General features: G+C 40.9%; 1 protein-coding gene across 5 annotated transcripts in view; it reads right to left on the bottom strand.

Annotated features, from left to right (window-relative positions):
* Positions 1 to 338: 338 nt before the first annotated feature.
* Positions 339 to 13,731, bottom strand: part of LMO3 (LIM domain only 3) — a 115,445-nt gene continuing 102,052 nt past the window's right edge. For all 5 annotated transcript variants that reach the window (XM_034402717.3, XM_034402719.3, XM_034402718.3 and 2 more), the window contains exon 4: positions 339 to 2,142. In XM_034402717.3, the coding sequence (XP_034258608.1) occupies positions 2,037 to 2,142 (106 nt within the window). In that variant the 3' untranslated portion in view covers positions 339 to 2,036. The remainder of the gene's footprint in view (positions 2,143 to 13,731) is intronic.

The following is a 13,731-nucleotide window of genomic DNA, read 5'->3' as shown; positions in this document are numbered from 1 at the left end:
CCCTCTGCAGGCAGGAAAAAGCCTGTTTCCCTACTTCTGATGGGCCCAGAAGGCCCGAAAATCAGCTGGCTGGTGCGTACATGCATGCGGGAGCTGAGCTCGCGTGCCCACTGATATGGCTACGTGTGCCACCTGTGCCATAAGTTCGCCATCACGGTCCCAGTGTTACCACTCCAGGGAAATTGTGCAAGCAGAGAAATTGTGAATCTCCCCATTTCAGTTGGTGTTTTTTTTCTGAACAGCTGTTGTGTACAATGCGAATGGCACCTTTTATTAGAAAACTAGCACTTGGCCAACAAAGAAGGCGACGGGATGTGGAGAAGCACCAGTTTCAAATATTGCCATCCAATCCTTAGATTTTATTTCTTTTTAGAAGTTCCCACCCCAACAATTTGGAATGGATAACAATAAATTAAGAAACAAACAAACGAACAAAAAAAAAATACAATATCCAGTTAAGTTTTGAGCAAACACATCTACAAAAGAACAGATGCTAAAAAACCTTAGGGCTCTACTGGAGGCTTTTCATTTCTGTTTCCACAAATGGCAGGCCAAAGCAAAACAGAGGATCGTGCTTCTGAACGATGAAACAGGGTTTTGGTCAGTCTCCGGCATGAAGGCATTGCCACCATGGTGGGACAGACACCACGGAAGTGTCTCGGACCAGTTGTCCAGTTGTCTTGCATTAGCACATAGATAGTAACCTCAAGAGGGCACTCATGGTCAATATTGCAAGTTGGGATTGACCACACAATCTCTTAAATCCACCGGACAAGATGAAATTTAGGAAAGACACTTGAGGGTGTTTTTCTTCTTAAATAATATGTTCCTGTACAGGAGCAGAAATCACTATGCTACATTAAAATAACTTCAGAAATATTTATATATACACATATAAAATATTTTACATGACACCCAAAGGCACTGAGTTGCATTGGGGCTCAGCTCCTCATTCCCAGTTATATTGGAAATGGAGAATATTATATTTTCTTAGGGAGGGCGTGGAGCACAGCAGCCCCCAAAAGAATGAAAGACCTGCTTGGCAAAAGTTGAAAATTCCTGTCTGTAAAATTATTGTCGGTAGGCGACAACATAGCCATATCCAATTATGGCAAAACAGGAAATAAATTTTCAATACGCAGAGTGAACGAAAAGAGCTAACATCATTCCTTTCCTTTTCTTTTTTTAAAGGAAAAAGCAGCAGCAGGTTTCCAATGATCTTCTAAAATATCTCGGACCACAGCAAATTCAGCACTGTCTGTTGCTAGCATAATAATCTAGTAAAAAGTTAAGCAATTCTAAAGCCCACTGATTTAAACAGAGGAGTTAAGCGTGCACTTAAATATATCCTATCCATTTCAATGGAAGTAGGTACTTAATATTGGCTCAATCTCATCTGTTATTTTTAATTCGAATAGTTCAAGGGTCAATGTTGCACAGTTGTACAGCTTCCAATACAGAGAAGAATGCAATGGGATTGGCTCTTAAAATCTCTCCCCCCCCCCTTGCTTGTTGGTTTTACTAGAAAGATATAGCTTTTTCAAAATAGCTGGTAGATACAGAAAGCATAAATATATCATAAAGTTTAGACACCGATTGTACTAAATGCAACAATACAAAGAAGCAAACGGGAACACAAATCGTAACACAATAAAACTGTATTACATTTGTGCTTCAAATCTTACAATATATTATGTACATTAGTCCAAAATAAGCATCTCATGCCAAAGGACACAAAAGGGGGGAAAAAGAAAAACCCTCCCAAAACCAGCAAGCCAAAATCAAAACTAAACTTTCAGCAGTATGTACAATATTTTTAATGGACATCCAGGCGTGAACAGGTGCAATTTTTTTTTACTACAGATAAGTGCAGTTCTCTTTTTATTCCACAGGATCATTTTGTCTCCCTATATCTATGCTATTTAGTAGGTTCTGGTGTCATTTCTTATATACATGTTAAAAAGAGAAGGAAAGAACAGAAAGAAAGAGAAAAGAACGATGGGCTTCCATAATCAGAGAAGTTTGGAGGGGCTGAATCAGCGGACCTGGGGTGCATAGCCCTCTTTCATTAAACCTTCCTCATAGTCCGTCTGGCAGAGAATCATGTTGTTCTTTAGGAAAAATTTGTCTCCCACGCAAAATCTGGAAATACAAAAGGGAAAAGAGATGATTCAGTTTGTATTGGATCTTATGACAAACGCTTCCAACCAGGAGGGGAACCTTTAAGATGGCCAACCACAGTTCTTCATGTTTTTCTAGCATCTCCTTGTCTACACCCAGCCCTTTCTCCTCACAACCCCATCCCAACAAGACTTAGAATGCTGTTTGGTTGTTCAGCAAATCTTAACAACAAGAATAGGAATGGATTGGGACAGTGGCCCAAATTAGCAATAGCACTTAAGATTTAGGCTTTACCGATTCTCTAAGCAGTTTACAGAGTCAGCCTATTGCCCCCAACGATATGCTGTCCTCATTTTACCCACCTCGGAAGGATGGAAGGCTGAGTCAATCTTGAGCCGGTGAGAATCAAACTGCTGACAGTCGGCAGAATTAGCCTGCAATACTGCATTCTAATTACTGCACCACCACTGCTCAATATACAAATTGGTTGTATATTTGTTTTTTTTGTAGGTTGATTTCTGTATCTGTTGTTTTTATATTTGTGATTTTTATCCAATTGTTTTATTCATAGCACTTAAGACTTATATACCGCTTCACAGTGCATTTACAGCCCTCTCTAAGCGGTTTTACAGAGCATATTGCCCCCAATAATTTGGGTCCTCATTTTACCCACCTTGGAAGGCTGAGTCAACCTTGAGCTTGGTGGGATTTAAACTGCCAAATTGCAGGCAGCTGGCAGGCAGTGGAAGTAGCCTGCAGTACTGCACTTTAACCACTGCGCCACCGAGGCAGTGGTTATTTTGTATGGCCTGACAGAAAGATCCGCACTAGGATCCAATTGTTGTATGGTGCCCAGAGTTGCTTTTGGTAAGATGGGCAGCTATATAAATTTGATTGATACCTACATAAATAAAATATAGTTCATGTTTGGTTATCCAGGCTTGGAGGGATTATTCACTGGTGGGATTCAAATTTTTTTACTACCAGTTCTGTGGGCGTGGCTTGGTGGGTATGGCATGGCTTGGTTGGCGTGGCAGAATTCTGGGAGTTGAAGTCCACAAGTCTTAAAGCTGCCAAGTTTGGGGACCCCTGCCCTAAGCTATGTAATGCTTGTAGGCCCCTTGTTAAAACGTTACACTAGAAAGGCTAACGAATAGAGCCTTGGGCCACTACAAAAGAAAAAGAATCATAAACATACAGTTATACATGCCTTTTAGTTATTAAACAGCAAAGTATTTAAAGTAAGAAATACAAATTAAGTTTCAAATGGATGCATTTACTGATTGCCCATTTATCATTTGGCTAGCTTGATCTCCTTCTGTAGCATGCCTTTGAAACAGCAGTTAAATATACAGTAACTCTCAAACTAATTTTAAGATACATTAATAGGCGCACAAAACGTTGACAAAATAAGTAAGCAGGATCACTTTAGTTAATACAATTAGTAACGGACTTGTTTGCAAAAATCAGAAAAACCGATATTCTGAAATTTCACAATGCCCCAAGCTGCAGATACATTAAATTACGTCGATATAAATGAACCACGATTAGTTGGGTTTATACAACATGCAGAACTCTAGCCAAACAAACCACTTTATGGCTCGGTGAGATGTGAGCTTAAGAATATAGGTGAAGAAGAAATAGCATACTCGATTGTGGCTAAAGTGTAATACCTGGGGAGAAGTCATAAGCCAAAAACATCCGTAATAAACAGAAATAATTTTATGGTGAAAGCAAATTTCCAGGAAAATAGATGAAATGATGCATCTGATGTTAGCTATTTATCTATCGCTTGCACACATGTGATGGATGCCACCAAATTAAGGTCTATGTCACCATGAGGTGCTACAGGAGAGCAGGGAAATATTAAGCAACGAAAGGTTTGTAGGGTTCCTTCTATCCGCATCTTTTTTAATCCAAAATTGGGGCTCAAAAGGAGGGGTGGTATTTTTTTTAAAAAAAATAATTTTTATTAAACAGTTTGTCTTTAAAAACAACACAAAAAACAATCACACATATATGAAAACAAAACATGTCAAAACATAACATATTGAACATTACATAACATTAATGGTAATTTTACAGCATTTCGTATCAACTTACGTACTTTGCTTTTGTAGTTCTCTATTCTATCATTTCTATTTACTACTCAATAGTAGAATAATCGCATTACTCCGACATATATATACTGCTCAAAAAAATAAAGGGAACACAAGCAGAAGACATCTGAGATCTGAATGAATGAAATAGCCTTATTAAATACTTTGTTCTTTACATACAGTAGTTTATACACTGCTCAAACAACTAAAGGGAACACAAAACTACTGTATGTAACGAACAAAGTATTTAATAAGGCTATTTCATTCATTCAGATCTCAGATGTCTTCTGCTTGTGTTCCCTTTATTTTTTTGAGCAGTGTATATATACACATTATAATATACATTTGTTCTTATCCACACATTTATATTCGTTTATATTTACCTCTCTTTATTTAAAGTTGTTCAGTTACTTTAAGTTTCATCAATACTAAGTTAAACATTTCTTGTTCTGATTTCTATTTTCGAGCCAACTGTACATTTTATTCCATATTTCATAATAGTCTGAATCCTCTCTCTCTTTCAACTCCATAGTCATTTTATCCATCTCTGCGCATTCTAGAATTTTCCTAATTACAGTTTCGTCTGACGGTATATTTTTTTGTTTCCAATTTTTTTGCGAATGTGATTCTTGCTGTGGTATTGGGGTGGTTTAGGTTTAGGTTTATTAAATTTGTATACCGCCTTTCTCCCGAAGGACTCAGGGCGGTGAACAGCCATGATTAAAATACATACAATATAAAAATTAAGATGAATTAAAGCAGAATTAAATCAAATTGGCTTCCCAAAATTTAAAACCCTTTACCCATAAAATAACCCATTAAAATTTTAAGACAGCCCGACTTGCTGAAATAGAAAGGTCTTCAAAGCTCGAGGGAAAGTACGGAGGTCCGGGATCAGTCGTATTCCTGGTGGTATTCATTTACCTTTGCTACCGGTTCGCAAATGTGAGCGTGCATGTTCACTTTGCTCGCACAACCTCCACACATGTGCAGAGCCTTCCTCACATGTGCAGAAGGTAAAAAATGGGACGTGATGATGTCCGGGCGGGTGGGCGGAGCCTCCCACAGCCGCCGCTACCGATTCACCTGAACCGGATAGAACCAGCTGAATTCCACCACTGCTCGAAAGCGGTAAAAATTGGCCTTTTTACAAAACCCAAACTGTCTAGCACAGTGGCATGAGTAGATGGTTTCTACAATGAGTCTACTTTCCCCCCCCCTTCAAAAGAATGAACTTTTTAAATGCAGTCTGGAGAAGAGAATGGACCATCCCCCCCAGACACAGCCAGGGGTCCTTCAGCCTACAGAAGAATTTAGCTAATGAATGATGCTATTGGGAGGTGTGGTATCATAATCGGTTTGTTACAAGAGCTCCATCTATAAAAACATCCTTGGAGGAACTGCCTGCTGCAGTCCAATTAAATAATAATAATAATAATAAAAAAGAGTCACCCAAATGAACTTTTTTTCTTTTGCATTGACGTGGACAACGCCTTTGCTTCAACTAATTACCCACCTTGGTCTTGCAAAGCAGTCTTTAATTTGGCCTTAGATTACACTGTCCTTTCTCTCTCCCCCCCCCCCGCTTCATAATCTTCCAAACCGCAACATTTTGGACCCAATTAAGAGCCGAAATAAATGCATGCATTGTTTACAGTACACTGAACAACAGAGTAGCTATGGGAATAGGCTGTATATGTACTTAATTGCAACAATTTAACCTTCAAATAGCAGGATCTGGCGTAGCTGACCCAGGAAAAGTACACAGAATTATACGCGCTGACCTGCCGAACCTCTGATAGCGGCTCCCTCGTATTTTATTAGTCAGTCACTCTCTAATGACGCTGGAAGCCGAAATCTGAGGGAATTGTCACCGAGTAAATTGTATACTGAAAAGAGGCCTTGAATGCTTTGTGAAGTTGTGAGGTTTTAAATGGAACAGCAGTTGGACTGATTTACATTTGTAAAGATTGGAATGCTAGACAAACAGCGAAGCCATTTATTTTCCAACTGGGTAGCTTTGGAAATTCATCCTTATGCTTGCTAAATAGAGAGAAGGGGAGAAAATAGTGTAATAAAAAAAAGTGAATTGAAAAGAATTAGCTCGGCTCCCGAAGGAAAATTGGACTGTTTATTTGTGGACTCTCAGTCTCTCTCCTGTCACCACCTCCCCCCCCCCCCCAAAAAAACCCCCTCCAAACTTCAACCCACATTCCTTTCTCTTTCTGTCTTTCTTCCATTCGTGGATTAAAACCCATTCTCTATAAACACAGATTATAAAATGATCCTGAAAATGCTGGCGTTATTTATGGACAAATCAGTTTCACCAAACGGGTCTTATTTCCCAATTTGTGGTCTCCTGCAGCCTATTTTTATATTTCATTATATATTTCTTACAGAACAAAGCTAAGAGACTCGACCGAGGGAGCAAATCTTCTTTTATAGCTTCTCTTTCTTTTGCGTCTGGGTGGGCATTGCTAGTCCTCTGCAAAAAAACGATCAGGTTCTTGCCTTTTGAGGAAATATTCATCCCATCCATGTATGTATATATAGTAAGATAAAAGCGATCCATGTGAAAACATGGAGATGCACGAACCATCATCTAAATATAAAATGTGGAAGGAAAGTGTGAAATCCCATTCTTTCGACCAATTCCACCGCTCATGCTAGAAAAAACGGAGAGTTTGAGTGATTCTTTCACATCATTCAGTGGACAAAAAAAACCCCAAAACACAACAAGAGTTTCATCTCTCCCTTGACAAGCACCATGGTGGGAGATAGTACAAGACAGGGGTGAAATCTACTTACCTTCTCAACCGGTTTGGAAGTGCCCGTATACAACACATGTGTGCTTGGACCCTCTGCGCATGCACAAACTCTTCTGCGCATGTGCAGAGGGTAAAAAACAGGTTACTTCCTGGTTAAAAGCAGGAAGTAATGACGACCGGGTGGGTAGGCGGAGCCTCGCGCCGCCATCGCTGCCGGTTCTCTGAACCACTGGCCGCCATTGCTACCAGTTCAGCCAAAACAGCCCGAACCGGGGGAAATTTCACCCCTGGTACAAGATGCTATTTCTCTGTAAAAATCCACTGACGAAGTCCATCAGATCAGTGGTGAAATTTGAACTGGCTTGCCATCGGTTCACTTTTTTTTTTTTAATTTGATTTATATGCCACCCTTCTCTGAAGACTCAAGGCGGCTTACAATGTGTTAAGCAATAGCCTTCATACTTTTGTATATTTTATACAAAGTCAGCTTATTGCCCCCACAATCTGGGTCCTCATTTTACCTACCTTAGAAAGGATGGAAGGCTGAGTCAACCTTGAGCCTGGTGAGATTTGAACTTGCAGTAATTGCAGGCAGCTGATGTTAATAACAGTGCTTTAGTCTGCTGCGCTACCAGGGCTCCTGCACACATGCAGTACTGCATGTACTGCACACATGCGCGGTACGCAAAAAACACGCGGAAAAAGGAGCCTTGGGAAGATAAGTATAACAGCTGGGGGGAACAGCTGTGCCGCGCGATTTAGATTCACTAGAAAGCAGGATTCCCTGCTTTTTAGAGATTTTAAATCGCACGGCACAGCTGATCGTCGGAAATACCGGTTCGGAGGAACCAGTAGGGTTTTTTTTTTTAACTACCAATTCGCCCGAACCAGTGGAAACCGGTAGGATTTCACCATTGCATCAGATCCAAGGCTCATAGGGCTGAAGTAGGCAGAATTTGTACCACAGCTCTCTCTCCCCCCACCCCCAATTCTAATTAAATTTCCTATCCATGCAAGTTCACAGGAGAAACAGCTAAAAACAGCCAAGCAAGGGTTGACTGATTTATATTTAGGAGACAGCTAAGAAATCTCAGAGGAGTAGTCTAGACTGAGAAGCTGAAAGAGCACCTCAGAAGAAGTCTAGGGCAAGCTACGATCCTAATGTTGCCCGCATAATCAGCAGGAACGGAGCACAACTCACGGAAGGCGTTTCCTTTTCCCCGCTGCTTGCAAATCTATTTCAAGATCATATCTAAAAGGGAGTGTGTGCAGTGGCCTCTTTTCACTTCACCTCCTATCAACTGGAGCAGTGGAGCAGTGTTAGCAATTCCAGCAACTGGAGCAGTGCCGAATATAGGAAATGCTACCGCTGTATGTTGAATGAGAAATTCTGGGCCGTTATGCAGCCCTTCCCATTTTAAAACCAAAGAAGAAGGCTATTTGGCATTCCAAACACAATGGCCAGAAGTTACAAGCAGAAGTCTGGTGAGGGATCATAGGCTCTCTAGAACAAGGACAAATGGAAGGTCAAAGAAAGTATCTCTTCAGCCATTTGTATAATGGGTTTCTAATCTTCAGAAATTTGGGACGCGGTGACTCAGTGGCTAAGACGCTGAGCTTGTCGATCGAAAGGTCGGCAGTTCAGCGGTTCGAATCCCTAGTGCCGCATAACGGGGTGAGGGGCCCGCCCCTTGAAAACCTTGTTACAAGAGTAAATACAATGGTGGCTATGGTTTCTGCTACCAAAGCAGGGATTAAATTTTGTAAACCTTCAGAGTACAGAAAAGGAGAGTTCCAAAGTTGGAAGAAATATAACAAACCATCTAGATCATGGCCAGATCATCTGATAGTAGAAATTTCAAATGAGTCAAGGCAGTTACTAGAGGTATGCTATGAATTGCTATGGATTCCAGTGCAGATTCTTCCCAGATGTTCACCATATACCACAAGGTATATGGTGGCTCAGTGGCTAAGATGCTGAGGTTATTGATCAGAAGGTCGGCAGTTCAGCAGTTCGAATCCCTAGTGCCGCGTAACGGAGTGAGCTCCTGTTACTTTTCCCAGCTTCTGCCAACCTAGCAGTTCGAAAGCACATAAAAAATGCAAGTAGAAAAATAGGGACCAACTTTGGTGGGAAGGAAACAATGTTCCATGTGCCTTTGGCGTTTAGTCGTTCCCGACTCTAGAGGGCAGTGCTCATTTGTTTCAAAGCTGAAGAGCCAGCGTTGTCTGACGATGTCTCCATGGTCATGTGGCTGGCATGACTAAACGCCAAAGGTGCACAGAACGCTGTTACCTTCCCACCAAAGGTGGTCCCTATTTTTCTACTTGCATTTTTTATGTGCTTTCAAACTGCAAGGTTGGCAGAAGCTGGGACAAGTTACGGGAGCTCACCCCGTTACGTGGCACTAGGGATTGGAACCGCTGAACTGCCAACCTTCTGATCGACAAGCTCAGCATCTTAGCCACTGAGCCATCATATACCTTGTGGTATATGGTGAACATCTGGGAAGAATCTGCACTGTAATCCATAGCATACCTCTAGTCACTGCCTTGTCTCACTTGAAATTTCTATTATTAGATGATCTGGCCATGTTCTACATGGTTTTTGATATTTCTTCCAAGTTTGGAACTCTCCTTTTCTGTATTCTGGAGCAGAGGTGAAATACTCCCGGTTCGGACTGGATCGCCCAATCCGGTAGCGATGGAGGCGGGTGGTTCGGAGAACTGGTAGCTAAAATCCCTGCCCCCCCCCCATGCCCAGCTGAGCCGCACAATCATCAGAGGCTTTTTTTTTTTTTTTTTTACTTTTAAAAGCATTTTTTCTACAACCTCTTCGGCTGAAAAAATGCTTTTAAAAAAAAAAAGCCTCTGATGATCGTGCGGCTCAGCTGGGATCATCAATGGCTTTTAAAAGAAAAAAACCCTTTTTTTCTTTTAAAAGCCTCCGACGATCCAAGCTGAGTTGCCTCATCGGCAAAGGCATTTAAAAGAAAAAAAGTCTCTGCCGATCAGGCAACTCAGCTGGGATCGTCAGAGCCTTTTGAAAGCATTTTTTACAACCTTTTCACCAAAGAGGTTGTAGAAAAAATGGTTTTAAAAGTAAAAAAAAAAAAAAAAAAAAAAAAAAAAAAAAAAATTGGCCACGCCTACCCAGTCACATTACTCCCCCCCCACCAAGCCACGCCCACAGAACCGGTAGTAACAAATTTTAGATTTCACCACTGCTGTGGAGGTTTACAAAATTTAATCCCTGCTTTGGTAGCAGAAGCCATAGCCATCATTGTATTTACTCTTGTAGCAAGGTTTTCATTTGTTCTGGGGTCCCGTTCTGCTTTTCCAAAAAGCAACAGGACTTTGTTTTTCCTTAAAAACATTTCGCTTCTCACCCAAGAAGCTTCTTCAGTTCTGACTGAACTGAACTGACTGAACTGAAGAAGCTTCTTGGATGAGAAACGAAATGTCTTCGAGGAAAAATGAAGTCCAGCTGCCTTTTGAAAAAGCACCTTTGGGATAACCATGACTGGATGACTGAGAATCTCCATAAACATTTTGTTCTGAGGGTATCAAAAATTACCTGCCTTGCTTGACTGCTAAAAATTAGTTGTCTTCTCCCGGTAAAGAGCTTTTATCTTACAGAAGCGAGAAGACAATAACTAAGTGCTAATTGTGCATAACCAATGCTAAAGATATGCAGCTGAGGCACGGAATAAATGAAGCGAACAAGTAGGGGTACCTATTAGGCACATTTAGTAAAGACCCTGGAAGAGGGGTTGGAGGAATGACAATGGGAACGACTTTTGAGTCTCAATTCAAAAGAGGCTGCAATTATTTCTTCCTTGAGTAGATCCTCCTCCTAGTAGGGTAAAGACTGACCTTATTTTGAATGCAGACTCTTTAGTTCTGCACCAAAACAAGCTTGATGTATAGGAGCTGTAAATGGGTCTGTAACTTCTAATTGCTTAGCATTATTACATTGTTTAAACAGTGGTTATTACTTGTCTGATATTTTAATTTTCTGCACAATGTGATGAGAAAGGTCAATTTAGCTTTGTTTTAGAATGTAATTGTAGAAAGCTGTAATTATGGCAGCTGCACAATTCACACTGCATGGGGGAGGGGGGAAAGTTACTACAGTTGGGGGGGGAAAAAAAAGAACTTACTACAACACTATCGAAGAGCTTGGGCTGATTCTCCCATTACTTTACTGTCCCATGCTAATTGCTTCTGGTTACTGTCCCTTTTTTGCAGGCTCATAAATCAACCCTTTTTCCCAAGTAAAGCTGTGTGACAACATGGATGTGTGCACCAGATATACATACCGTGTTTTCCCGAAAATAAAGACATCCACTGATAATAAGCCCAATTGGGATTTTGAGCGCATGCACTAAAATAAGCCCCCCCGAAAATAAGCCCTTCCTGAAAATATTTAAACACATATGCAGCCAGTCCCCGCCATTTCTTCTGGTTAGGGTTAGGGAGACAGAGCTGGAAATCAGGTAAGGTGGCAAGAGGAACCCCATCTTGCTTCATGCACCCCAAAATAATAAGATATCTCCAAAAATAAGGCCAAGAGCTTATTTTGGGAGTTCAAAAAAATATAAGACAAGGTCTTATTTTCGGGGAAAGATGGTATATGCACACACTCTTGAAATAGAATTTAAATGTTTGGCATTGCAGCTTCTGAAAAACCCAACGGATGCGAAAAATAGGCAGGTTACGAATTTGCCTTGTAAAGGAAAGGGTAAATACAGGTAGTCCTCAATTCTGACCATAATTGAGCCCAAAATTTCTGTTGCCAAGCGAAAAACATAGATTAAGTGAGTTTTGTCCTATTTTACAACATTTCCTGCCACATTTGTTAAGGGAATCACGGCAGTTGTTAAGTTAGTAACACGGTTAAGTGAATCTGGTTTCCCCATTGAGTTTGCTTGTCAGTAGGTCTGGGTCATGAGTCTGGGATACTGCAAAACCGTCATAAATGTGAGTCAGTTCTCAAGCATCCGAATGTAAATCATGGGACCATGGGGATGCTGCAAAGGTCATAAGTGTGAAACTTTTTTCAGTGCTGTTGTAACTTTGAATGTCACTAAATGAACTGTTGAAGGCGAGAGCTACCTGTAGGTACTTCATCAAGCATCCTATTCCCAACACAGGGTTAATTCAAGGTAAAATTTTGTGGCTCGTGAGTTGTAGGTTTGCTAGCATGCAATGGTGTGAAACCGGTAGCACTAACATGCTCCAAATTGCAGTTAGAAAGTAAACATATGAGTATATGGTAAGAAAGAGAATAGTAGGAGTGGTATTAAGACAGGAGTGCATTTGGTGTATGGAAGAAGGCACAGTTTGGGAATTATTATTATTATTATTATTATTATTATTATTATTATTATTAGTCATATTTCTATGCTGCCCACTCTCCGAGGACTCTGGACAGCCAGAGAAAAATGGCATCTAAGTTCTTTTCTTCTTCCTCAAATTGAGATCACATTGCTTGTTTTTCTGATTCTTTGGCAAAACTAACAACATGGTATATACTGAGGAGTAATCTTCTAGAAATCTGGGGGCTGGGCAGGGGACAGAATGTATCTGCCCTCAGTGTGGAAGGGATTGCCACTCTCGGATTGGCCTTTTTAATCCACCAGATGCTGTTTTAGGACCTCTTTCCAGAGCACGATACCACAGTCTTTTGAGACTGAAGGTTGCCAATGGATGGAATCTTCTAGAATCATGGTGGAGGAACCCAACGCTTGAATTGCGCGATAGGTAGGTATGGTTGATCTGCCTTCTGTGACAATTAGCAGGCGGGGTCCAGACACCAACATTTCAAAGATTATATTATGTATATGTGATGTTCCTTCACTAAATATATCTAGTGTTTGCTTTAAAATAATTCTCAACATTGGTTAGGGCAGGGATCCTAACTAGGCTGGCTGAGGAATTTGGGGAATTGAAGTCTACAAGTCTTAAAGCTGCCTAGTTTGCAGACACCTGGATTAGTGAAAGTGGGTAAACAGCTGACTTTAGTTGCACTATAAATGAACTGAAGTTAAGAATGCATTTTGAAAAAAAACTGTGATATGTTGGTCTATGACTAATAGAGATTTGCTGTGATAAAAATCTCAATCCAGATTGGCCCTGCTCCCTGAACCCTTTTCCTTTTTCAAAGCTCAACTGAACAGTTCTCTTGCAATTACTTCTTCTGAAACTTGAGTGACTGGTTCCAAGCACACGTAACAAGTGTGTTTCTCTTCATAAAGGTGATCCAAAGTGGTTCCAACCTGCCACACCTCTCCTGAACACCTCATGTGAATAAGATCTCTACTGTAAAGCAGACTGAGGAGAAAGCAAATAAATTCTGGAGTATATTTCTTTTCGGGGTATGGAAATGTGATGGCTCATAGACTTTGCAGCAAGATAAAAGGGGACATGGTGGCTCAGTGGCTAAGACACTGAGCTTGTCGATCAGAAAGGTTGGCAGTTCGGCGGTTCGAATCCCTAGCGCCATGTAACGGGGTGAGCTCCCGTTACTTGCCCGAGCTTCTGCCAACCTATCCTGTTTCCCCCAAAATAAGACATCCCCTGATAATAAGTCCAATTGGGCTTTTGAGTGCATGGCAATAAGGCCAAGCGCTTATTTCAGGGTTCAAAAAAATATAAGACAGGATCTTATTTTCGGGGAAACACGGTAGCAGTTCGAAAGCACATAGAAAATGCAAGTAGAAAAATAGGGACCACCTTTG

Source organism: Pantherophis guttatus, chromosome 7 (genome assembly GCF_059756535.1).
Source record: "Pantherophis guttatus breed Tessera chromosome 7, ASM5975653v1, whole genome shotgun sequence".
Lineage (NCBI taxonomy): Eukaryota > Metazoa > Chordata > Lepidosauria > Squamata > Colubridae > Pantherophis > Pantherophis guttatus.
This window is presented reverse-complemented; position numbering and strand designations above follow the sequence as displayed.